We start from the raw sequence: 27,699 nt of genomic DNA on the forward strand, positions 1-27,699 counted from the left end.
GATAAGGTATCATGTTCTCTTTATTTACCTTATACTGAAAACCTTTGCCCTAATTTCAAATCAGTCAAGTTCACCTGACTAATTGTTTGTTACATTAATCATGATCCATTTTGCAGTTAGAAAAGTTAGTTTGCTTTGCTTGGAAAAAGTAAAGCGGAACTTTTAGTGGCTCTCTTACCTGATCTCACCCGGCACGTCAAAAAGATGAAGAGAAACAGCTTCAACATATGGAAATGGTGAAAAGCAACACGTAACATCCACAACTGAATGGAGAAGATTTTAGTATTTCCTTATAGTGTGCTAGTTTACACTATGATCTGACAATGAAACGTCGCTGATAAAACAGGTGTGGTGAAGAGAAGGAAGTGATTTTGCAAAGGGCAAAAACCAGTGTTCAAGCTTTTGCAATTCATGACTCCTCCTATTTAATTTACTTAAATTGGTGATGCAGATTCAGTTCTTTCAGAGTTATTTTTGTGCTTTTTTTTTTTCCCCCTAATCGTCAGTTGCCCTTCTTTCTCTCTCCTTGGGAACTACTGGACTAACATGGGTCTATACCTTGTGAGTAGTTGATGTGGTATGTTACTGGTGGCTCTGCCAGATATTTAGGGAGGAGTGGAAGTAATTATACATCATTTTGCTTGACCTCTCTGCTCAGATGAAATGCCAAGGAAGGCAGACTATTTGGTTGTTTTTGATGGTCTGTTATACATCTGGTGGTTCGCAGAGTGTGGAAAGAGAAAATGCTGGGATGGTCAAAAGCAACTTGCAGCAAAAACACATTTTGGCTATAAAATTTCCACTGTAAGGACTAGAAAGAAAACCATTGCATTCTTAGGGATTGATTTGACCTTGTGATTTTCCTAAGGATTCTCCCTCTAATCTTAACCCACAGAGAGAGGGGGGAATATTTTATAGAGGACAAAACTGGTAGTCAGAACTCTTGATTTGTATTTCTGTTTCAGTCACTGGTTTGCTGTGTTATTGAGAGTCACTCATATCACTTAACTTCAATGTGTGCCAGTTTCCCCATGTGTAAAATAGAACAATACCTACACCTTCACAGAGGTGTTATGAGACTTAGTTGGAAAATCCACAGGAGCAGAAAAAGGCAGAGTAAATCTGAGTGATGTTTTTCTTGCAAAGATTCCTTCACAATTGTTCCCTTGGGTAGGAGATGTGGTTTCATGATATTCTTTCCAGAACAATATATGGGACCCAGGCTAGTGAAAGGCCAAGAATATCTGGGCTGGCTTTGTTTTCCTGGACTGTCAGGGAGTGTTTTGAGTCCCAGCCTGGCAGTACCACCTGGTGGAGATACTCTGGACAGTGCTGCCCAACAGTGAGAGTAACTACTTGCAGCCATGTTGCCCGATGATGAGTCAGTAGACAGGGTAGGAAAACCTAGCCCTCCCTGCTCCACCGGGTTCCAACCCTAGGCCCAATGAAACAATATGTCAAAATAAGTGGCCTAGGAGGATGGGCACCTGCTCCCTGGGCTACTTCCTACCTTGGTATCAGTTCCTTTGCTGGTGCCACTGCATAATTTCTGAGCTCCCCTTGAAGTCCTCCCTAGTCATGGTCTGGAGGGTTTCCCACCCTTCATTGAGGCTTGTCATTGCAGTCCTCCGGGGTCAAAGGGCCTGTGGTAGCTCGGCACTGGGACCTAGTCCTGGCCATGTGGGGCCTCTGCTTTTTGGCAGAAGCCTCTACCACAACTCCTTTCCTCTTCAGTACACCAAGATTGAGCTGAGTTGCTCCCTTTTGAGCTCCTCTTCCATTGTGAGCATGCCCAGCAGGTGTGGGTAGGCAGGGATTTCTGGGCCCAGAGTTATTCTTTACCCCTTCCTTTCCCAGTGTGGGCTTGTACACCTCATCAGAGACTATCCTCACTCTTCAAAGGGTGACTCCAACAGAGCTACGCTGTCCCCATTTTTACAGCTGGTAACTGCCCCTTTGGGATCTTTAAAGGCTGCATTAGATTTTTACTTTGAGCTCTGCTGGTGGTAAAGTGGAGAGGGTGATGGAGTAATAGGACTATTCACTTGAAGAAAGTTTGCAGAATCAAACCTTTATTTCATTAGTCTAAATATGAACAAGATGAACAGGAGCTTCCCACAAAAGTTGTTTTCAAAACTGAAAATGTTTGACTACTTGTTGTAGCTTTACTCATTCTCCATCTATTTTTGCATGGCACGGAAAGTCAGGTTGACGTGTGCACATATTCACACCAGTTTTTAAAATATGCATCTTGTCCAATGCGATGTGCATCTACCTGTGGATATTCATATCCTAGATTACATACATGGACATGATACAGAAAGTTTTGAAAATAACCTCAAATTTCTAACAATGTAACTGACAAGCTTCTTTATTGGAGTCCTTTATTTTTGACAGGTCTGCATATGAACTCTCATCATCACTATAGTCCATTACGGTGTCTCAGCTATTATTTTTTCCATTCCTTCCCCATCCTTGACCTTTGTTTGGTGCAAATAGGTTATTTTAAGTATGTTTCAAATTACTGACAAATAAGATGATAATATAATTACAATTCTGTGAAACCACATGATGTATTTACACATTCAATCTTTTGAAGCATTAGGTTCTGCAAAAATTGCTATCTGCAAAGACTGATATTCTCCAATCACTTCATTTCAGTGGATTCTCTTATATTCCAATATTTTGTTATATAAATAATGGTGAAATAAATATATACTCAAAACCCTTACTAAACACTTTAGTAGAAATGCATGACATTTGCAAGAAACACTTAATGTAATAGTAACATTACATACCATCATGTAGGACTTAGCCACTAAATGTTGCTGTGAAGTGGAATGTTGTTATAAGCACCGTCCATTTCTTCTAGCAGTGCTTGAAACTGTCTGTGAGTCAAAGCAGATCGAGCAACAAGTAAATTCCCAATTCGCACCACTCTATTCGTCACATTAAGCTCTGAATTAGAAATTTTAGCACACAGGTTTTCTTGATGGATGATACAGTGAAATTTGACTGTTGGGCAGCCAATTTGATCTTCAAGTAACTTTACAAATCCTTTCTGTTATCTGACCATGGCAGGAGCACCATCCGCTGTCACACAAAATATTTTTCTGATATCAAATCCTCGATCTTCAAAATGTTGACAAAAAAAGTTTACAAAACTTTTCATTATATCTTCCCTCTTTGTTGTGCCAAACAAAAGTTCCTCTTTGATTTCATCGGAAGCACAATATCTTGCAACAACTGCCAAAAGTGGAACATGCTCTCATCCACTGCAATGCTAAACAGTGCTGTGTCTTTTAATGCAGTTGTCTGCTTTTCCTTAATGTTTTCTGCCATTTTGCTTATGCGTCTCTCAACTGTTCTGGCAGAGACAGGCCGTTCTTTTATTCTAGATATGATCGTATCTTTATTTGGTAAATCATTGAACAAAATCTCTGAACTGCTGAGGAAAACTTTTTATATATTCCCTATCTGTAAATGGCTTTCCGGTTTTTCACAATGCACTGTGCAATCGTGTAACTTCCTTCTGTAGCTTGATTTTTACTCACACTTAAACTTTTAAAAACACTGCTTTGCTTCTCATATCCTGCTACTGCCTTTTTGATTGATTCAGTTTTGTCTGCTTCGTCAAGAAAAGTTTTTTTTGTGCCTCGTTTCAAAATGTCATTGAACACTTGATGTCCAACAAACACTACTTCCACAACCAAAAGCACAAACAGCACTGTCCTCCTTTTGAATAAATCCAAATATGTTTGTCCAAGAAGGCTGAAATGAACAAACATCTAACTTTGCTGTCTTAGGAGCTGCTATTTCGTCAAATGCTCCCCTCAACTCTCAATGGGGGAAAAAAATGGTGACAGAGGGCACATAGAAGGTCAAATGCAGATGTGGTCTGATAGAAGCAGCAAACCAGGACTTTAAAATATCTCTGTGGCCTAGAACAATTTTTAAGATGGCGGTGCTGAGCTGTGCCCCCTCTTGCCCATCTGCACCCCTCACTGCCCTAGGCCGGGGCCAGTGTGCCACAACTTGGGAGGGTTGCAGAGCACTGGACTCAGGCCAGGAGCAGAGCCCCAGGCCAGCTTCCGGTACCCCAGGCCAGCAGCAGGCTGAGCAGGGTTGGAGGCCCAGACCCCAGCTGATAGGGAGCTGGCGGCTGGACCTCAGACTTGCAGCAAGGTGAGCAGGGCTGGTGGCAGGTCCTGGCTGGCAGGGGGATGGTAGCTAGAACCTGTTGCCGGTCTGGGGTTCCATCACCAGTTCCTGCCTGTCGGGGTCCAGGCCGCCAGCCCCTCTCAGCCTGCTGCCGGCCTGGGGTTCCATTCATCCAGGCAGGCAGCGGGCTGAGCATGATTGGCAGCTGGGACCCCGGCTGGCAGCTGAGTGCCACTAAAAATCAGCTCGTGTGCTGCCTTTCCACCCCCGCCCTAGGATATACCAAAGTGCAATCCAAGGTACAATCCACAGCTAATGAGCAGCTGTGTCACCTGTGCCCTGCAACTTTGTGTGCCTTACAAGATCTTGCTGAAGTGGCTTCCACATAGGTTGCTCACAGCCTTCAACATGCGAGCTACATCCTGAATACTTGTAACTGTAGCCTGCCAGCCATACTCAGGTTACACTCTGGCTCTCATCAGCATTAGTTATATTGCAGGGTGACCCCAACACACCCCCGGTCTTAGATTTACCCCAGAAATGTATGTACTGCTCAGCCCTGTCCTGGACAATACAAGCTATATTAGATGCATTATTCTTTAAAAGGAATAATATGCACACAACTTGCCTCCCCAAATGGAGTTTATCAGAATTCCAATTTAAACACACTGAATTAAGTAAAACAAAACAAGTTTATTAACTCCAAAGAGAGAGGTTTTAAATGAGTACAAATAATGAGGCATAAAAGTTAGAAATGGTTACCAGAAAAATAAAGATAAAATGCTACTCATGCCTAGCTTAACAAACTATGTTAAATTCAAAACAAAGTTCTCTCATCACATGTTTTCAGCAGTCTTACTGACCAAACTTCCTAGGTCAGGACCATTCCGCCCTCCCATTCTCATCCAATGGCTGTTTCTTTCATCCCTTCAGGTATTGTGAATTGATGGGTACAGAGACAGAGAACAGTGGGGTGCCTTTGGGTGTTTGTCCCTCTTTTTTAATAGTTTAAGTCCCCCTCTTGAAAAACATTTCCAGCTGAGTTTCAGGAAACAGTATGCACACTGAAGGATGATCCCTGCTGCTTTTCTTCCCCTTTTTGAACTTCCTTTATTTTGCTTCCTACTTCATTACTCTGATTATTGCTTAAATGCAAACTAAGCAAAGCACACATTCTTTTGAGACAGACTTATCTGCCAACCTCAGTTTGGAACACATATTAATAACACCATACAATGTAATCTTATAATTTCATATACTATATTGTCACATTTTATCAGGAATATACTAATCAGGAAATTATGAGTTTTGAAGGCATGCTTTGTACCAAGATGATTACAAAAGTATGTAGGGTGTGAATACAGAGGTACATTGTGTCACAAACTCACACTGACTTTCAAAGTACTTGGAGCAAGACCGCCAAGAAGACTCAAGTTACTGCACATTGCTATCATATAAACTAGCCAACAGCGAAAAACACTAGTGCATCTTCCAAGCTAAATCAAACCCCTGCTTCTTAGCACCACTGAATATTTGGGTATTTTAACCACTAATAAACAGAGCAAAGCATAAGTACTTATAAAACTATCAGAGTAAGACTTATCACATTTCAGGAAATGTGCTATTTTGTTAAACAACACTGAAGCAACATAAAGGTAAATGTATATATTTATTTGATTTAAGAAATATATGTATATCCTGAAATAGATGGTTTGAATGCAACCATCATCCCAACTACAGCTATACCACTGCTCTCATGACATTACTAGGTACTACTTGCAATATTTCAAATGTAATTAAACACATAAATCTCAAATCAAACAGCTTTCTTCTTTAGAATTGTATTACAACGCTTTCTTATTATATTGCTGACTGAGATCATTAATATGATTTCATTAGTATGAACTGGAAGAATGGGGCTCCTCTCAATATTTGCAATTACCAACCCTATTCAACAACTGTAGTATCTATTTGAGCCACATGATGGCAAGTTGAGCACAAACTGACTTTTTTTTTTTTTCATTTTCACGGGGTGCTTACACCCTGAGAGGCCCCACTGGAAGAGTGGTTTGCACAAGGCTGCAGTACCGAGGCCACCAAGTAAAAGACAACTAATGCAACTTGATGACAAAGCGTATTCAAAAGTAACAAGTCCCTGGGCACCACTTGCTTTGTCTAGTGACCCTAAGCCTGCGATTTCCCCACAGCTACCCCTGCTGCAGCAGGAACAGGAGAGGGGTCTCAGGCTGCCAGGGACGATTGCCGGTTATGGTTGCATGCATTCCGGGACTATGGCACATAACATAATCTGTAATTCCTGGAGCCTCCAGCTCAATCCTGGCGGGTAGTTGCCCACCCTGGGCACAGGCTGCAGCGCTGCTTGGGGACCGCGCACCGCAGCGGGGCGGCGCGCGCCCTACTCGGCGTCACAGTCCGGAGCTGAGTGCCATGGCGGGTCGGGGGTCTACCCCCGCCCGTCGGGGCCAGCTGCGGCCGCGTGCAGCCCCGTGGCCGGTTCCTTCACCTGCCCGGTGACGTCAGACGTCCCTGAGCTGGGCGAGGCCGGAAGCCGTTGTACGTAAAACTGGCGGGCGGTTGTCCTAGAGGAGGGGCAGGGGGAGAGAGGCTGCGAGGGTGGTTCCCGTTGTCTCCCCGCCCCCCATCAGGAGGCGGGGTTGGAAAGAGCGAAGCTCCGCCCCTTGGGGAGCTGCCCGCACAAGGATTGCTAAGAAGCCGAGCCCGAAAACACAACATTCTGGGTGCCGCAGCGCGCGGAACTCGTCTCCTAGCAACCCCAGTAAAGCATCCACGCGTGCCTGTCGCGCTACTGAGGCGGGTGGCCGGTGCTTTACGGGCGGTCGTGCGTGTTCACTCCCTCTTCCCCCCCGCCCCCCGTGCCGGCGCTGATGGAGCGTTGGCGCTGACTGACTGACGCCCTGCTGGGCAGCCATGTCCGCGCCGGGGCGGGCGGGGGAGCCGGACCGGACCCTGTTTGTGGGGAACCTGGAGAGCCGCGTGCGGGAGGAGATTCTCTACGAGCTCTTCCTGCAGGTGCCGGCCGGGGGCGTGGCCTGGCAAGGGGCGGTCAGGTGGGGCGGGGCTTGGGAAGGGGGTGGGGTCAAAGAGGTGGAATGAGGGGGACTTGCTAGGAGCCAGGCAGGTGGAAGGTGGGGGCGTGGGCCAGGGGCGGGGTTTCTGGAAGGTGGGGGTGGTGGGAGCGATGTGTGTGCGCGCACATCAGAGGGCGACGGGCCTACCCGGGGAGAGGGGTCTGGTGGAAGGGAAGGGCCCCTGGGTGGGGCAGGTTGGGGTGTGTCTGTGATGGGGCTTGGAGGGAGCTACAGTCAGTACCAGAGCTGCTCTTGTCTTGTCTACTGTTCCAGGGCTCCCTCCTGCTCCCCTCATACAGGGTCCGTGCCCTCCTGTTCTAGCCCCCAAACGGGGGCTGAGGGTGCTGGCTCCCTTAGCTCTCTGCCCCGTGTCCATGAGGAGGGTGGCCACGCTGTCCCATTGTGGATTCTGGTATTCTCAGCCTCCAACGTTCAAAAATTGTAAATCTGGCCCCCAAATCATGGGACTTCAATAAACTTTTTGGTTTTTTTTAATTTGTTTTCTGGGTTTTGAATCGTTTGGGTCATGTTTTCCAGCATTTCTCTGTACCAGAAAAGATTAGAAAGGCACAAAACCACAAAAGGTTATGAGAAAGCTAAGATTCTCGTCTAATCACCTGACTTCAGAAACAGAGGCATTAAGAAGGACTACTATTGCAAGACACACTGAATTTGTAAGAGTTGGTAACAATAGTCCTTTGGTTGCTTCTGGGTCCTTGGACACACTTAGGCTACCCCGGTCTGTGGGAACTAATACAGTGTGGAGAGGCATGTGATCCATTCACAGTGAAAAATGTGAATGGATTTTTCACTGTGGTATGGTATGTTGTCTAAATTTTCTCTCAAATGTTTTTAGTGCTTGTGTATGCAAATGCACTAAATTCCTGCCAGTTACCTTTTAAATGTTGAGGTAGGGATCAGTTTCTACTGCTATCTCTGTGTGCGAGCGCACGCACGTGTGTGCATGTGTATAGTGTTCACATCAGAAATTCACTGGCATCAGGGTTCCCCTCACTGACAATAAACAGAGGCCAATTATAGAACAAAGCATCACTGCCTAGACTTTTTCTTACTATAGGAGGTTCGACCCTTTGTTATTGTCTCTGCTGCTTCATAATCCTTGAATTAGGTTTTTCCAGAGATGGAGGTGAAAAAAAGCATCCATCTCATCTCTCCTTAGCAGCCATTCTGTTGTTGCTCCCTATATTTAAACCATGTTGTACTAATGATCCCTAGTGAGACAGTCCATCATGCTCTCCATGTTGGGAGTGCCATCCTATTTTTATCCCACTGGAAGTCCTTCACCCAGAAATTAATCTTGTGTATGACCTACCCTGGTCATCTGATCCTGGCTAACAATGTATACCTATTTAGCCATACACCTCCTCAAGAGTCCAAGCAGGTCTTTTCTTCTTCCTTATTCTCCTTCTCTCTTCCCCCATACATGCTCCTTTACTCTTATTTTTATTGTGGCTGGATGTGTTCCACTGCCGTGCTGTCCTCTCCTGTCTCATGGAGACTGTGGAATTCAGTGTGGTAGCACCTCGTAATCCAAAAACACTCCTAAGGCTTTAGTTCCCAAACCTGTTTTCCTGTATCATAGTGTTTTCTCTTACCACATTATATAGAAAAAAAACAGTTATCAATTTATTCTCTTTTCATTTTTATAACTATTCATTTATGTAACTTTGCTCAGCACAACATTATTTTTTATTTATAAACAGGAAGATCTACGTATAAAAGATTGATCATCAGAGCACAGGGTTTGTTACTACTAGTTCTTGAAGAACCAGATAATCTGCATTAGACAAATCCTGAGCAGCAGACTGGATACTTGTAGGAAACTTGCAGATTAGGAAAAAAAATTGCTTCGAGATTCAAACAACTCTGGAAAAAATAAAGCAGAATTGAAAAAGTTGGTGGCTGAGTTGCCATTACTTTGAAATGTGCCTTCCTTTAAAAAAACAAATACTTCGAGATGTTTGATAATGCAAGATCACCTTTCTGAAGACTCCCTGCACAGGATAGCCTGGGCTGAATCTTCTGCCTATCTCGATCATCATTCTGCAGCAATAGAATTAGAAAAAAAATGGTACATTATTTTTGTTCCTTCATATTTACTTTCACCATTCGTATTCTCCATTTTTTTCTGAAAAAAATCATTTTTAAACTTTATTTTCAGAAGAAGTGTGTGCAGTCATCTTATTTAATCTAGTCTCAATTCATGGATAACTGGCAACAGTGCATTGCAATCAGATTACATTAATCAAGAATTCCTAATGTCCTTAATGAGGATTCTTAATGTCTTCAGTCTGATAATATGGAGTGGATAACATGACTGTCAGCTCAGCACTAAGGATCAGTTCCCTAGACAGACAAATTCTGATTTTGCTTTTTGCTAATGATCATCTAAAATGCTGAGTATTACATTAAGTAGAAATACAGAAAAGCTAGGACTGATTTCATTTTTCTTTGTGCTCTAGTGTTCTCCATTTAGCCTGTGCATATACTTGAAAATATAAGCCTCTGGCAGTTTGTGCAGGAAGAGCAGGTTTACAATTGCTGAAAAGCCAGGCACACAGAATGCTACCTGGCCTCAAGTAGTACATGATTTTTGAGGGTTTTTTTGGCACTTACCTGAAACTTCATTTCATCATCAGTACTTCCAACAAGTAAGCCACTCATTTAAGACCAAAGGTCCAGTAGCTGTATAACAGTAATTTGGACATCTAGTTAGTTGCTTCATGACCTCACCTAGTGAACTGAACAGCAATTTGACCAATCCAAGACAGCAGTGGGGTGACATATGTGTCCCCCCTACAAATGAGCAAACTGTAGTATGACCACTCTTAAGCATTATTGGCCTGTGATAGGAGGGCTCCTCTTGCCATTACCTCTCACTTTGCCAGATCGACATTTTAGAAGTGGAACATATCTCAGGAGGAAATGCTGATTCAGTGACTAAAATACTAGTTCATTCTTTCCTTTTGTACTAAAGGCTGATTGTCTTGGATGCTGTATTATGAAAACTACTATTTATTTGAAATTCAGGAATCAGCATTTCTTGAAGCATGATCACTTTGAACTCGGTTCTTCTAAAAAAATGCTTACCCAGTACTGAAATGGTTCAAGTGGTGCAGAGATAGATCCCTTCTCTGTGGAGACATGTGGGCCTAATGCTTAATATAAGCTACCGTTTATCTCTAATGGTTGTCAGTGCCCCTTGTTTTTCTTTGTTACATATTTGTGATGACAGGTGGACAATGTTTGAGTGAAAACTGATTGATTGGTTTTTTTTGTATTATTTCAATTACAGATAACAGTGGCGCCACCTACCCAAGTTTGCTGTTCCTACCACAGCTTTTTTTTAAGTAGCTGATCAAAACTGAATAATGTTACGTGTTACCTGAACTTATGCAAGCTGCAACATAGATGGAGACCTAGTTATATGTAGCTGGTATTACTCAGGATTTGAATTGCACTAGCAGCAACCAAAGGTTCCTGTCAGGATTGTGCTAGCTGATGTTCAGACGTAAGACAATTTCTGCCACAAATAATGTATAATTTAAAAAGATAAAGAGAGAAACTGTCAGTGGGGTGATCAGGACCAATGATAACCACACATCAATTAGATGTTTTGTTACCTTCAAACACGTGCACAGCTGACCTTTACTTGCAAAAGCCCCAGGTCTGGAGTTATATGGATTCAGTCAGTAAAGAATGACGTGCATAGTCAAAATGATGTAGGGAATCTTAAATATCACATGCTTGCATTTTGCGTAGGTCTGACCATTACTAAATATTCATGAATGAAATAAACATTCAAAACAAAATGAAAAGCTACTCTCTACTAAGGATTTATGAGAAAATAATTTAAGTTTCTTGCAGGCTGGACCATTAACCAATGTGACCATATGTAAGGACAAAGAAGGAAAACCCAAGTCTTTTGGATTTGTCTGCTTTAAGCACACAGAATCAGTGCCTTATGCTATAGCTTTGCTGAATGGAATCCGTTTATATGGAAGACCAATTAAAGTACAGTATCGATTTGGTAGGTTTAGTAATTGCAAAACTATTTAATTAACAACTTTAGTTTTCCTTCAGTGTGAAATTCTGGCTCTGCTCTGTCATTGTAGAAAGGGTTTAGCAGTTGTGTGACATGCAAATTCTTGATTTACTGTAGTCTTTTTGAGAGGTGGGTCACAAGTGAGCAAAGCACAATCTGTTCTCTTAAGAAGAAATACTTTGTCCATATTCATATAGCAGATCAAATATTTGGGTTTTTAAGTTTAATAAGAAAGGAAGGCCAGGGGATTCAGAATGTAACTTGTAGGGTATCAGAGAGAATACAGTGAGGACAACAAAATGGCAAAAAATTCTGATCACACCAATGTAAATTTGGAGACAGTAGAGTCACTCTGAATTTACACCAGTGTAACTGAAAGTAGAACTTGGCTGAGAATGCTTACAGTAAAGTATTTTATCACGTTTGCTTGCCAAGTTTTTTTCTGAGGCAGAAAAGGGATGTGATGTGTGGACTTCTAGCATATGCTTGGTTTTACTTTTTTTAAAAAAATAGAAAATAATGTGGTTAAAAGGGTACTGTCAAACACAGAATTAAAATTTGAACCCAATTTAAGAAAATAAAACCCAAACTTTTGTAAACTTGTGACTAGTAGATTCCACTAACAGATATGAAAATAACTTCATTTCAAACAATTACAAAACAAATAAGAATTTCCCTGCAGTGTTTGCAACCCAAACATTGCAGTATTAACCTGGGCATCCTGTTGACACTACAGCCTACACAGTTCCTTACCATTGGTGTGTTACAGTGATAAAGTTTGCTAATGTAGATGCAGTCTGTGCTAGCCATTTATTCATACAGAATCTAAAATATAAAGGTATTGTACACAGTAAAATCATTTATTACTTAATTCTGTTGGATACAATTACTGTGAATGGAAAGTCAGTCATAAATGGTAGAAAATAAACTTGACATTCAAATGGTGAAATTTAATAATCTGTAGAGAGAATGCACTAAAATACATAGGTAAGTGCTTTCAAAAATAGAAAATTATAATTTTCCTTTAATATCACAGTAAAATATAACCATTTATATATGTGATATACATTTATAATGTATTATTAATTATCTTTATATCTCAATAATGGCCTGCCAGACTAAACAACAACAAAAATATGCTGAAGTACTGTACTGGGTGTGATTTCTCCTTCCTACCCTCTTCCCATATTTTTTTCATCAGTGCATGGGTACTTGGATTGGTCCCAATGAAGTTTGCCATTGACTTCAGTGAGATCAGGATTTGGTCTCCATGTCCCCTGAGTCTCAGTCGGAGAACTATCCTAATGATGAGTTAAGAATGGCATTTCAGATTGTACTTTTTTTAAGATGAATACTTTCCAGCAATTTATTTCCAAAATTAATCAATCCATTAAAATTTGTCTCAGAGAATGTCCCCCATAAGCTATATGACTTTGCTAGAAAACTCAAAATCTGTCACTGAGTCATCTTCTGAGTGAGTCACCAAAAAGAAACAACCAGCACAGTCCACTTTAAGAGCACAGTGTCCAGACTCTTTAGTACTACAGTTAAGCTATTCTGAAAGCTGTGGTGAAGTTTACTGTAAATTAAACAAAAATATTTTTTTTAGCCCCAGAAAGAGCACAGGAAAGAGAAAATAAACAATTGGCAAAAAAGAAAGTGAAATACTAGTTAGAGAAATCTAATTTTCAAGCTACTAAGAGTATTTACAAAAAGTGAAGAGAAGAAAAAATGATTCTTAGTTGTTGAAAGTCTGTCCCTTTAAGTTGAATCCTTAATGTTATTTAAACATTGTGGGATTATGTAAATATACTATGGTAATAATTTGTGTTGTGTACTAAATATAAACTATAGGATTTCTAGTCTGTTCTGTTGGCATAGGGTAGCATTTTCTGTTGGCATAGGGTAGCATGAGTGTTTTAGGAGCTTAAGTCCCATTGATTTTCAATGAGATTTAAGCTTCTAAGTGCCTACGTCTCTTTTGAAAAGGGACTTAGGCTCCTGATTCTCTTAGCTACTTTTGAAAAACTTACCCATGAGTTAAGGAAATACCTTCTACAACAAAGTGGGCCAGGTTCTGCTTTCAGTTACACCACTGTTAAATCAGAAGTAACTCCACAGTAATAAGTGGGGCCACATGAATGTTCAGTAAATGTTTTCATGTGGTCACAATCAGGCTCTGGAATTTTAATCTGCTGTAGAATAGTGTTTTACGTCTACAAGTGCTTTGCTATTAAAAAAACAACAACCCAGCTTTGTGTCTCCCCTAACTGATTTAGGACAGTTTATTTATTTTTAACAAGTTAAGATAATAGTCTTCATGTAAAACAGAATAAATATTACCATTTTTATTTTATTTACAGGGAGTTCCCACTCACCAGAGTTAAACAGCCCTAGCCAAGGTTTTGAGAACTGGGTTGACATGTATTCACCAACATATAGGTAATGGAGAACATTTGTGAAAATATTGCAAGCTGTTTAAGATACTACATTATTTTAATTTAAATTTAATTTAACTTTTAATTGAAATCTGCCGAATGAGAAAATGCAATCAATGGGTGAGGAGAAAAAGGAGTTGAAGTAGCTTTCACCAAAAAAAACCCTGTATGTATTTTTAAAGTACTGCAGGCCCAATTCTATTTACATTGTGGTATGTGGAAACAGCATTAGGCCTTCACAGAAGTAAAGCAAGAGACACTTTAATATCAAGGATCCTTTTACAAGTATTTCAAGGAAACAAATGCCTAATATAGTAAATTTCACCCTGTAAAAGATGGTCATGGTATATTATTTTTGGCCCCACATGTACAGTTTATGTTGCTGTGCCTGAGTTTGATGGTACATAGAATTCTCAGTGTCTCTGATTATTTGCCAAACCCTGAATGGTTCTATAGTAGAACCTCAAAGTTACAAATACCAGAGTTACGAACTGACCAGTCAACCACACACCTCATTTGGAACTGGAAATACACAATCAGGCAGCAGCAGAGACAAAAAAAAAAAAAATTACAGTACAGTACTGTACTGTGTTAAATGTAAACTACTAAAAAAAAAAGGGAACACCATTTTTCTTCTGCATAATAAAGTTTCAAAATTGTATTAAGTCAATATTCAGTTGTAAATTTTTGAAAGAACCATAATGTTTTGTTCTGAGTTAGGAACATATCAAAATTACAAACAGCCTGCATTCCGAGGTGTTTGTTAACTCTCAGATTCTACTGTATTATATTGGGGGCGGGGGTCTTTTGGTGTGAAACATCTTTTATTTTAGAAGTTGTAACCTATACTAGAGTCTGAGATAAGTGTGTACATACCACATATACAAACAGTTGTAGTGTATTTTGACTCCATCCCTGCTAGCTGGTCAAGCCGTTGGGGACCATGTTACCTCTGCCTAGTCACAGGTCAGCAAGCTTGTTTTTTAGACTAGTGTGGTTGGGCCTGAATCCTATTATTTTAAACATTTGGATGATTTAGAACGGATACTATGTCAATCCAAAATGACCAGACAGAATGAATTTTACATGCCTCGTTTCTGCCACAAGAAAGTATAAATGTTGTAAAATTATTTCAGAGCATTTTTTTTCCACAAAAAACCCTCTAGAACTACATGTTTTAGAAAAAAGCAGTCAGTGATAATGGAATAATTTTAAAACTTCAAGTTTGTATGCATGTACAAATGACATAAGAATACAAAAGCGTAAATCATCATAATGGAGCTTACCTCTGAAAACCCAGCCTAGATCTTCAACACGTTTGTTTAAAACTCTGGCAGAACTATTAAGGGAAATTAAGCTCTCGGCTTGAGACAATGTCATTTAGAGTCTGTGTAAGTCTTTCCATGGACTTCAGTTGACTTCGGGAACAGGCCTTCGGGAACAGGCCTTTGCTGAATCCTCTCTTCTAGTTCCTTTAGTTGACACAATTTTGTCATGGAGCTTCAGCTCTTAAAACAGAAGTTTATTCAGCTTTTAACATATCATCCATCCAGTCGGCTGCATGTGATATCCCCAAATTTCAAATAATTGATTTTTTTAAAAAAGGGAATCTTTGACAAGAGTCATCTTCACATATTTATGCTTGTTTTCACAGGAATCAAGAGCCTTATGGCAGTCCTCCATTTCCCATTACTCCTTTTCCAATGAACTATAGTTTACCTCAGGAATATTCAGTCTTTCAAAAGATGGTAAGTTTGCATAAATGTTACAAATCTGGTTAATAGTTGTTCCTTCCATTAAAGCAAAATGACTTGTGTTAAATGAAAGACAACATAATTCATGTATTAAAGAGTATATTATCTGACTTCCTAGTCACCATGTCCAAATAACAGAGGTATGTTTGTATAGTAGTTACAAATTCTTAGCATACCAGGGAATCTAAAAATTGGATATGTTGTTTTCTGACATGGTGCTTATGTAATACATTAAAATGGAAGCCTGATCAGAATTTGAGTGCCTGGCTACCAGTCCAAAATTTTAATTCTATTCTGACACTGGCTCCCTCAAATTCTTCTGAAAAATAAGGTTGCTTATTTTGGTGCCTGGATATAGATTTTAGTGCTCAACTTTAGGCAGCAAACATTGTGGGCTGGATTCTGTGTTGCCCTGTGGTCCAGTTAGGCTGCCAATGTTAAAGACAGTAGATCTGGTAAACTAGGGAATACTTCTAGTGCTTCTCTAGATGAGACCGGAGGTAGGCTGAAAGTATTGGGGAGGGATAGCTCAGTGGTTTGAGCATTGGCCTGCTAAACCCAGGGTTGTGAGTTCAGTCCTTGAGGGACCATTTAGGGATCTGGGGCAAAAATCTGTCTGAGGATTGATCCTGCTCTGAGCAGAGGGTTGGACTAGATGACCTCCTGAGGTCCCTTCCAACCTTGATATTTTATGATCCTATAGCTAGGAGAGCATGGCTGAAACATCGCTGCAGTCCAGCTGCAACAACGGCCCCAGGCATAAACTGGAGCTACGTTGGAGATGCTCTAACTTAGTCAAAGGCCAAAGTTAGAATTTGGGAAGGCACAAAGATGACATAAACCTACTTTTCTGCTCCAAGCCCTTTCCTCCAGCATATGCATGCACACACACACATCTATAATATGCATTGTCATCCCTGTTCCTGCTTATCTAGAGTAGAGAATCTAATGCATTGAGTCTAACATTTGCTTTAATTTTCCTGTCTGTAAAATGGAGATATTACAAAAATATAGAATTACTTAATTTTTTTGTAGCTCTTTGAAGATGGAAAAGTGTTATATAAGGGTAATAACTTATAGTTGTAAAATGGTGCTAACATTTTCATTATAGATGCAGTGGTGCATGAAAAATTAAGATGTGTCTTCTTGGAACTTAGTCTAATATGTAGGACTATCAATTTATCGCAGTTAGCTCAAGCGATTAACACAAAACAAATTAACTAGATTAAAAAATAGTCACGATTAACCATAGTTTTAATCATACTGTTAAACCATAGAAACCAATGTCATAAACAGATTGTTGAGGGTTAATGTCTCTTTTACCTGTAAAGGGTTAACAAACAGGGAATCAAACACCTGACCAGAGGACCAATCAGGAGACAAGATATTTTTAAATTTGGGTGGAGGGAAGCTTTTGTGTGGGTTCTTTGTCCGTTGTGTGTTCTTCTCTTGGGGTCTGAGAGAGACCAGACATTACTACAGGCTCTCTAAGTTTCTGTTCAAATAGTAAGTAAGAACAGGCGATTTTAGTCTTTTTTTATTGTTTGTCTCTATTTGCAAATGTGGATCTGGCTGGTTACTTTTTATATGTGTAGTTGCTGGGAATATTTTGATTTGTATTGATACTGGGGGGAAAGTTTCTTTCTGGTGTCTGTAAGCTAAACACCATGTCATTTACTCTGAAGTCTACAGAGATAATTCTTTAACTTTTTCCTTTCTTTTTTTAAAGATTTTTTTAGACAACCTGATGATTTTTTTTCTTGTTCCTTGTTTTATTCCAGGGATTTGGATAACTCCACCAGGACTGGGGGGAACGGGAGGGGGGAGAGATAGAATCTTCTCTCTGTTTCCTTGAATTGTTTGCCTTTTTGTGGAGGGAAGGGACATGCTTCTGATTGTGATTTAAAGAGTTTGGATCAGTAGTCTCTCGGATAGCCCGGGAGGGAAGTCTGGATGGGGGAAAGAAGGGGAATGGATTTATTCTCTCTGTTTTAAGAACCCAAGGAGTTGGTTTCTTGGGGTCCCCAGGAAAGGTTGGGGAGATCAGAGTGCCCCAAAACACTATATTTTGGGTGGTGGCAGTGCTATCAGATCTAAGCTGGTAATTAAGCTTAGAGGATTCATGCTAGTTTCTCATTTTCTGAACTCTAAGGTTCAGATCTGGGAAGGAATGCTATGACAACCAATTTAAGTTTATTATAAATATTTTTGGATATTTTTCTACATTTTCAAATATATTGATTTCAATTACAACACAGAATACAAAGGGTATGGTGCTCACTTTATATTATTATTTTTTATTACAAAATTTGCACTGTAAGAAAGAAACAAAAGAAATTGTATTTTTCAGTTCACCACATACTAGTACTATAGTGTACTCTCTTTATCATGAAAGTGCAACCTGCAAATGTAGAATTTTTTTTACATAACTGTAATCAAAACAAAAATAAGGTAAAACAAGTCCACTCAGTCCTACTTCTTGTTCAGCCAATCGCTAAGACAAACAAGTTTGTTTACATTTATGGGAGATAATGCTGCCCGCTTCTTATTTACAATGTCACCTAAAAGTGAGACCAGACGTTCACATGGCATTGTTATAGCCCGTGTTGCAAGGTATTTATGTGCCAGATATGCTAAATGTTAGTATGCCTCTTACTGCGATCCACAAGTTGAAGCATGGTCTATTTTAACCTTTTTTACAGTGCAAATATTTGTAATAAAAAATAATGTAACGTGAACACTGTACACTTTGTATTCTGTGTAGTAATTGGAATAAAATATCTTTGAAAATGTAGAAAAATATCCAAAATATTTATAATAAATTTAAATTGGTATTCTGTTGTTTAACAGTGCAATTAAAACTGTGATTAATTGTAACTATTTTTTAATCTCTCAATTAATTGTGATTTTTTTAGTTGTTTGACAGCCCTAATAACTGAGTTTTTGTTTTTTCAGATGAGCCATTTTTTAACTCAGCAGTATGCTGTTTACAGTCCAATGGAACAGCAGCTTGCTTACTATCAGATGACTCCACCACCATCTTCAGTTTTTCCCATGCCACCCTATATGAATCCTGTTGAGGATTTTAAAGCTGGGCAAAGCTCTTTTGAGTGGGTTCCTCCACAACTGAGCGACTGTGAATCATACCTGGCTAATGAAAATGCTTGTAAAAGAAAAAGAGAGCAGCAAACTAGTGATAGTGACAGTAGCATGGAAAATGACAGAAAAAAACAAAGAGAACATGGCCAAAAATACCGTAAGTGTAAAATCAAGAAAAACAGGCACTAATACTGTGTGACTAAGTTCACAGGTTTTTTTAATTGCACTTTTATTTGTTCTTTTTATTTGAGAGTGAGCATCTCTCTCATTTCTGCACTTTACAAAAATGGATTCACAAGATTCATGACTATTATTTTTGAAGTGTAGTATGTGTAAAGTATCCTGACATTGCAGTTAATCTTAACATATTTGGAGGAAGAAATCCTTCTAAAAAGGTATAGGAAAAGTATTGTAAAAGTTGAACTTTTCCTAATAAAGGATAAAAGCACTATTGTTTCCCTTATTTTTTCATGAAGCAATGACAACTGTTATTCCACTAATACATGAAGTTTTCAACTTTAGTCATTCAAGGGTATTACAGATGTGTGTTGGAGTAAGAACTCTGTAGAGTAGCTTTAAAAGAATTGCAAAAGCAGCAAAGAGTCCTGTGGCACCTTGTAGACTAACAGACATATTGGAGCGTGAGCTTTCGTGAGTGAATACCCACTTTGTCGTATTCACCCATGATAGCTCATGCTCCAATACGTCTGTTAGTCTATAAGGTGCCACAGGAGGATTCTTTGCTGCTTTTACAGATCCAGCCTAACACAGCTACAGCTCTGATACTTTAAAAGAATTGTTCAAGCTGAGCAGTATTAAAGATTCAAGATTTCATACCATAGACTTGTTTTGGACTAAGGTATCAAAAACTGTAACAAAAATTTTCAGGTGTCAGAGTCTGCTTTGATTTAATTTTCTTACCCAAGGGTATATTTTCAGCTGGGCTAAGATCTGGCCTTCTATAGTTATTGGTACAGTTTTGACTTGCAAAATAAATTGGGGTGCAAATCTGAGTCATTTAACTTGTAGCTAAGTGATTTGTGCCCACGATTACTCATATGTACTAATAATTATGGTTGTATGCACTTTTTGTGGGTGTGATTGTAACCCACAAAAAGGATGTCACCCTTTCAGTATATTATTTTCTTGCTTTAAAATCAGGAATGCAAGCTTTGTGAACAGTGGGTCAAAATATCACCTAAGTGGTGTTATTGTCTGTGCAAGTAGCTTTTAATTTTTTACTGGAATGCTAATTTGTAACCCAACAGCAAGACTCAAGTGAATTTGTACAGCAATTGTATGAAAAGAAGACAACTATTCCACTATCTAACAAAGGAAAAACATCACTGCCTTGCTTATAATATTATTTGCAACAAAGTATAACTCATTACAGTAATAAACAGAAATGTACAGTGCTGTGGTTTTGTGCAAGAAAAGGGCAACAGAAATACTACTATAATCCTATTGAGTAGAAAGGATGACTTCATTTTGAAAATTTTCTATTACAAAAAATTTAGACTCAATGTAGACTGTTAAAAAAACTAATAGTAATAGAAATATTGTCTTCTTTTTTAAATTGACCCAGTTTGTTTAGCTGTAAATATCACTTTGGATTGTTTGTGAGGCAAATAGTGCAACATTTTATTAATGCAAAGAAACCGTATTCAAATTGATTAGAATTGATTATTTCTAGTATCCAAATTGAATGAGATGGAAAGAGTAAACAGCATAGATGAAGAGAAAATTGAGAGTTGTAAATATATCTATTTGATCATATATCACTGGTAAGTAAACTTGTTTTTTAAGGATGCTACCTGTAACCTGCCAATGTCCATTTAACTAAAACTACAAGGTATGCTACTGCCAGACAAGATAGATCTAATCGAAAATTAATACGACTTTTCTGGGTCCCTGAACTGTGTATGTTACACAACCTGCATTCAGGTTAGAATCAGTGAAGTAGGAAAAAGAATTCTGAGTACTGTTTGAGTCAATGCGTTATATGTATTGTAAAGCACAAAATTTCCATAACATCTTATTTAGCATACACATAAGGAAAATACTGCACCCAGCACAAAACACTGTATACAAAGTATAACTTCACCTATCTTGGTTAAGTGGAGAGAACATTACTTAAGATTAAACAGTTCTGTCTTGTGAGTCATAATTCATAGTCCGGAAAAGTTCCTACTCTCCAAATTGCCTTGCTTTACATTTAAATTTACTCAATTATTTTTTTCATCAACACAATTACTAAAAATCTAGGAAGTTACTAGTTAAGGAAACGTGAATCATCTGTGCATATGTATAGGTACAGGGGCCTGATTTTCATTTATACTAAGACCTGTTTACATAACTCTGGCAATGTTAAGGGACCTTAAAGTGAGTGTAAATGTAACTTATACCCACTTTGCTAAGATATGATGCTTGACGAATGTATGCAAAAATTCCATTACTGTACAGGAAAAGTTATGATCACGGGAACTATAACAGTAAGTGAAATCCTGGTTTTGTTACTACATCTAACTTCCTTTGCATTCAAATGATAATGAACTAACAAGGAATTGTATGAATCAAGACATGGAGAGAACAAGTGAAAAAGTGTGCTTGGGTTATGGGTAAAGGAAGTTGTAACAATGCTGGTTCTGGCGGGACCCAACTGAGAGAGTCAATTCAGGACAAATTGCTTAAAACAGGTCAGTTACAGCCCAAGGCTGGGGTTTTTCCACCTCTAAGGCAAACTAAACTAGCCAAACAGAGAAGACTTTGGTTTTACCCCACCGGTTAACCACAAGTCACACAAGCAATTCCCTTAGACACTCCAGTTTCCCAGTATCACCACCAGTACTACTCGTTATGGGAACAGATGGTTAGGAAAACCAATACCCCAATAAAAGAAAAAAGGTTCTCCCGATCCCAAACAACCAAGCCCCAGACCCAGGTCAATATACAAATCAGATCTTACCCACAAATCACGCTGTTGCCGATCCTTTAGAATCTAAAATCTAAAGGTTTATTCATAAAAGGAAAAAATATAGATGAGAGCTAGAATTGGTTAAATGGAATCAATTGCATACAGTAATGGCAAAGTTCTTGGTTCAGGCTTGTAGCAGTGAATAAACTGCAGGTTCAAATTAAGTCTCTGGAGTACATCCCCAGCTGGGATGGGTCATCAGTCCTTTGTTCAGAGCTTCCGTTTATAGCAACGTCCCTCCAGAGGTATGAAGCAGGATTGAAGACAAGATGGAGATGAGACATTAGCCTTTTATAGTCTTTTCCAGGTGTAAGAACACCTCTTTGTTGTTACTGTTGAAAAGTACAGCAAAATGGAGTTTGGAGTCAAATGGGCAAATCCTTGCATACTTTCCTGAGTCACAAGGCATATTGTGGGTCAATTGTATAGCTGATGATCCTCAATAGGCCATCAAGCAGGCTAGGCAGAGCTGACACCAACTTGTCTAGGGTGTCACCCAGAAGCATAGCATAAGTTTTTGAAATACAGACAGTATAGAGCCAACATTCATAACTTCAACTACAAAAATGACACACACATATAGACAGCATAATCATAACCAGCAACCCATAACCTTGTCCTAAACACCTTATTTGACCTCCTTTATACAAGATTTGGTGCCACTACAGGACCTTGTTTGCGACCTTGTTTGCAACCATGTTCTATATGATCCCAGTTCATGGGGAGAACAAGTGAAAAAGTGTGCTTGGGTTATGGATAAAGGAAGTTAAAACCTTTTCCAAAAGGTTTAGGGTGTGATTATCAAAAGTTCTCAGTGCTGTCCTAATTCTACTTGCATGGAAGTCAGGGGAGCCTTACCATTGACTTCAAACAGGAGCTGAGTTAGGCAAACACCAAGGATATGTCCACGCTATGAAATTACTCTGATTTTACATAATTCAATTTTTGGCAACAGATTGCGTAAAGTCAAGTGCATGCGGCCATACTAAGCACATTAATTTGGCGGTGTGCGTCCATAGTACTGAGGCTAGCGTCGACTTCCGGAGTGTTGCACTGTGGGTAGCTATACCATAGTTCCCTCAGTCTCCCCCACTCATTGGAATTCTGGGTTGAGATCCCAGTGCCTGATGGGGCAAAAAACATTGTCACGGGTGGTTCTGGGTACATGTCAGGCCCCCCTCTCCCTCCCTCCCTCCATGAAAGCAATGGCAGACAACCGTTTCGTGCCTTTTTTTCCTGGGTTACGTGTGCAGACGCCATACCACAGCAAGCCTGGAGCCTGCACAACTGACCGTCACTGTATGTCTCGGGTGCTGGCAGACAGACTGCATTGCTACAGCTCAGCAGCTCATTGCCTTTTGGCAGCAGACAGTGCATTAGGACTGAAAGCCATCGTCATCATACAGAGATGGGAGTGACTCAGCCAGGACATTTCCCATCTTCTGCCGAGCACCCAAGAGATGATGATGGCCAGCAGTTGTTCTGCACCGTCTGCTGCCAGCCTAAGCTCTAAAAGATAGACGGAGTGGATCAAAACAAGAAATAGACCAGATTTGTTTTGTATTCATTTGCTTCCCATTCCCTCTGTGAAATCAACAGCCTGCTAAACCAGGCTTTTGAGTTCAATCCTTGAGGGCGCCATTCTTTGACAGTTGTTTGTGTTTCTCCTTGATGCAAAGCCTCCATCTTTGTGGATTTTAATTTCCTGTAAGCCATGTCGTCAGTTGCCCCTCCCTCCATCAGAACAACGGCAAACAATCGTTTCACGCCTTTTTTCAGTGCAGACACCGTAGCACGGCAAGCATGGAGCCTGCTCAGCTCAATGCAGCAGTCATGAACATTGTAAACACCTCGCACATTATCGTGCAGTTTATGCTGAACCAGAACCTGGAACGCCAGGCGAGGAGAAGGCGACAGCAGTGCAGCGACGAGAGTGATGAGGACATGGACACAGAATTCTCTCAAAGTGTGGGTCCTGGTGCTTTGGAGATCATGATGTTAATGGGGCAGGCTCATGCTGTGGAAAGCAGATTCTGGGCCCAGGAAACAAGCACAGAGTGGTGAGACCTCATAGTGCTGCAGGTGTAGGACGATTCCCAGTGGCTGCAAAACTTTTGCATGCGTAAGGGCACTTTCATGGAATGTTATGATTTGCTTTCCCCTGCCCTGAAGCACAAGAATACCAAGATGAGAGCAGCCCTCACAGTTGAGAAGCGAGTGGCAATAGCCCTGTGAAAGCTTGCAATGCCAGACAGCTACAGGTCAGTCGGGAATCAATTTGGAGTGGGCAAATCTACTGGGGAGGCTACTGTGATGCAAGTAGGCAAAGCTATCACTGAGCTGCTGCTACCAAAGGTAGTGACTCTGGGAAATGTGCAGGTCATAGTAGATGGCTTTGTTGCAATGGGATTCCCTAACTGGTGGGGCGATAGAGAGAACCCATATCCCTATCTTGCACCAGACCACCAGGACAGCCAGTACATAAACCGAAAGGGGTACTTTTCAGTGGTGCTGCAAGCACTGGTGAATCACAAGGGACGTTTTACCAACACCAATGTGGGATGTCTGGCAAAGGTTCATGACGCTCACGTCTTCAGGAACTCTGGTCTGTTTAAACAGCTGCAGCAAGAGATTTACTTCCCAGACCAGAAAATAACTGTTGGGGATGTTGAAATGCCTATAGTTATCCTTGGGGACCCAGCCTACCCCTTAATGCCATGGCTCATGAAGCCGTACACAGGCAGCCTGGACAGTAGTCAGGAGCTGTTCAACTATAGGCTGAGCAAGTGCAGAAATGGTGGCTAGAATGTGCATTTGGACGTTTAAAGGGTCGCTAGTGCGCTTTACTGACTTTGCTCAGACCTCAGCAAACCAGTATTCCCATTGTATTGCTACTTGCTGTGTGCTCCACAATCTCTGTGAGAGTAGGGGAGATGTTATGCGGAGGTGGAGGTTGAGGCAAATTGCTGGCCGCAGATAACACGCAGCCAGACACCAGGGTGATTACAAGAGAAACACCAGGAAGCGCTTGTGCATCAGAGAAGCTTGGAAACCAGTTTCATGACTGACCAGGCTACCATGTGACAGTTCTGTTTGTTTCTCTTTGATGAAAACCCGCACCCTTGGTTGACTTATTCCCTGTAAGCCACCCACCCTCCCCCCTTCGATCACAGCTTGCTTTCAAAGGAAATAAGTCACTATCATTTAAAAACCATGCATTCTTTATTAATTGATTATAAAAATAGGGAGAGAACTGACAAGGTAACCTGGGGTGGGGTATGGGAGGAGGGGAGGAGAGAAGATAAAGGCTATTTCAAAACTTGTTGAATGACAGCCTTCTGTTGCTTGAGCTGTCCACTGCGGTGGAGTGGCAGGGTGCACAGAGCCTCCCCCACCGCCCGTGTTCTTGGGTGTCTGGGTGAGGAGGCTATGGAACTTGGGGAGGGGGAAGAGTGGTTAAACAGAGGCTGCAGCGGCACTCTGTGATCCTGCTGCCGTTCCTGAAGCTCCATCAGATGCCAGAGCATGTCCATTTGATCCAGCAGTAGCCCCAGCGTTGCACCCTGCCTGCTCTGATCTTCCTGACACCACCTCTCATCTCGATTGTCCCTCCTGTCCTCATGTTCATCTCTCCTGTCCTCACGTTCATTGGCCGCTTTCCTGTACTGTGATACTATATCCTTCCAGTCATTCAGATGAGCTCTTTCATTGCGGGTTGGCTGCATGATCTCAGAGAACATTTCATCGTGCATGCGTTTTTTTCACCGCCTTATCTGACATAGCCTTCTGGATGGAGGAGGGAGGCTTGAAAAATTTGCAGTTGCAGGAGGGAAAAAAGTATTTAAACAGAGAGAGAGAAGTATTTAAAAAGATACATTTTACAGAACAATGGTTATACTCTCTCACGGTGAACAACACTATTCACATTACATAGCACATGTGATTTTGGTACAAGGTCACATTTTGCATCTTAATATTGAGTGCCTGCGGCTTTGGTGTTAGAGATCACAGACACAGGGCCGGGCAACAGAATCAGCTTGTATGCGGCCATGGTAAGCCATAGTCTTTTGGCTTCTGCAACTTTCATAAAAGCAGCGCCCTCCTTTCCCATACCAAGCAAAACCCGTTGAGTGCTGCAGTTTTTGTGTTAACATGCAGCAGCAGAAACCAAACTAACCCCCCCACCAGCCAATTCTCTGGGATAATTGCTTTGCCCTTCCCTCCACCAGATGGCTGGTATCAGGGAAGATCCCCCCTAGCCAAATGCGAACAGCTCAGTGCTAATGCCCATCCCACCCCCCGGCTTGGCTAACTGTGGAGAGGATTTCTTTTCAGCCACAGGCAAACAGCCCAGTAGGAACGGCCACTTCTGAATGTCCCCTTAATTAAATTCCTGTATTTCAACCAGGTTACCATGAATGATATCACTCTCCTGAGGATAACACAGTGAGATAAAGAACAGATGTTGCTTGAATGCCAGCAAACACCAGGATTATATGCTGCCAGGCTTTGTAATGCAGTGATACCAGATTACTTGCTACTAGCATGGTGTGATAAAGTGTCCTAACATGGAGGATGGAATAAGGCTGCCCTGCCCAGAAACCTTCTGCAAAGGCTTTTGGAGTACCTCCAGGAGAGCTTCATGGAGATGTCCCTGGAGGATTTCCGCTCCATCTCTAGACACGTAAACAGACTTTTCTAGTAGCTGTACTGGCCGCGAATGCATCCCAAGTCCTCAGGGAAAATTAATCATTAAAAAATGCTTGCTTTTAAACCATGTTTTAGGTATACAAAGGTACATTCACCAGAGGTCCCTTCTCTGGCTTCATGGTCCGGGATACTGCCTTGGGAGGGTTGGGAGGCTATTTCAGTCAAGGTGAGAAAAAGATCCTGGCTGTTGGGGACAACAGCGTGCTGTGTGCTCTCCTCAAGCTTTTCCTCCTCCTCCTCTTCCCTGTCTGCCAAATCCTCAGGCATGGCTGAGAGTACCCCCTCCTCGAAATCCACAGTCAGGGGTGGGGTAGTGGTGGCAGCCCCCCTAGAATTGCATGCAGCTCAGCATTGAAGTGGCATGTCTGTGGCTCTGTTCCAGAGTGTCCGTTTGCTTCTTTGGTTTTCTGAGCTCCTTAACTTTCACGCGGCACTGTATTGAGTCCCTATTGTGGCCTCTCTCCATCATGCCCTTGGAGATTTTTTCAAATGTTTTGGCATTTTGTCTTTTGGAACGTAGTTCTGCTAGTATGGAATTGTCTCCCCATACAGCGATCAGATCCAGTACCTCCCATACGGTCCATGCTGGAACTCTTTTTCGATTCTCGGACTGCATGGTTACCTGTGCTGATGAGCTCTGCATGGTCACCTGTGCTGATCAGCTCTCCATGCTGGGCAAACAGGAAATGAAATTCAAAAGTTCATGGGGCTTTTCCCGTCTACCTGGCCAGTGCATCCAAGTTCAGATTGCTGTCCAGAGTGGTCACAGTGGTGCACTGTGGGATAGCTCCTAGAGTCCAATACTGTCAAATTGCATCCACACTAACCCTAATTCGAATCAGCAATGTCGATTTCAGCGTTACTCCCCTCGTCGGGGAGGAGTACTGAAATCGATTTTAAGAGCCCTTTATGTCGAAGTAAATGGCTTCGTTGTGTGGACGGGTGCAGGGTTAATTCGATTTAACGCTGCTAAATTCAACCTAAACTCATAGTGTAGACCAGGCCCACGTGTTTGTGAAAGTCCCACACTTAATATTTTAATTGAAGCTACCTAGTGACATATCTAAAACTGTGCCTTCCACTTAATAAGTAGTTAATTTGACCAAAACTTAGAGATCGAGCACAGAGTCTCACCCTAAGAGTACAGTGCTAAAATGAAGGAAATTTACCAACATAAGTGATTTGTATTTGTAAAAATGTCAATACCCTAAAATAGGCACCTAGAGAAGATTCATTTAAATGTATTTTTTTATCATGGGAACTGTATTTGTAATTTCATTTCATATAAACAGTTATTTATTTTCTTTAGCTGCTTTTATTTGATATCATGAAGTGGTATGTTTTTGAAACCTTTTGCTGTATGTCTTGAGATAACATCTCCAATTGC

At 41.0% G+C, this 27,699-nt stretch overlaps 2 protein-coding genes and 1 pseudogene across 7 annotated transcripts in view; 1 reads left to right on the forward strand and 2 right to left on the reverse strand.

Annotated features, from left to right (window-relative positions):
- Positions 1–7,112, reverse strand: part of LIPI (lipase I) — a 43,332-nt gene extending 36,220 nt beyond the window's left edge. Inside the window, exon 1 of one of the 4 annotated variants that reach the window (XM_075073177.1) lies at positions 6,974–7,112. In XM_075073177.1, coding sequence (XP_074929278.1) covers positions 6,974–7,112 — 139 coding nt within the window. Of the gene's footprint in view, positions 1–178; positions 714–6,973 lie in introns of those variants that run through there. The other 3 variants (XM_032786903.2, XM_032786902.2, XM_032786901.2) reach the window with 3 other exon arrangements.
- On the forward strand, positions 7,111–19,079 carry RBM11 (RNA binding motif protein 11). Of its 3 annotated transcripts, none has more exons than XM_032786897.2 (5): positions 7,111–7,212; positions 11,160–11,322; positions 13,701–13,779; positions 15,430–15,523; positions 18,485–19,079. In XM_032786897.2, exons 1-5 carry the CDS (start codon positions 7,111–7,113, stop codon positions 18,815–18,817), a joined length of 771 nt encoding a protein of 256 aa, XP_032642788.1. In that variant the 3' UTR covers positions 18,818–19,079. The 3 variants fall into 3 exon arrangements, with proteins under 3 accessions (XP_032642788.1, XP_032642787.1, XP_032642789.1); XM_032786896.2 differs by lacking the exon at positions 7,111–7,212 and adding an exon at positions 9,243–9,363 and having other exon boundaries at positions 11,150–11,322; XM_032786898.2 differs by lacking the exon at positions 7,111–7,212 and adding an exon at positions 9,276–9,363.
- A 5,803-nt stretch (positions 19,080–24,882) lies between these two features.
- On the reverse strand, positions 24,883–27,308 carry LOC142047866 (uncharacterized; annotated as a pseudogene).
- Between the last annotated feature and the right edge of the window lie 391 nt (positions 27,309–27,699).

This window comes from Chelonoidis abingdonii, chromosome 1, assembly GCF_003597395.2.
Source record: "Chelonoidis abingdonii isolate Lonesome George chromosome 1, CheloAbing_2.0, whole genome shotgun sequence".
Taxonomy (NCBI): domain Eukaryota; kingdom Metazoa; phylum Chordata; order Testudines; family Testudinidae; genus Chelonoidis; species Chelonoidis abingdonii.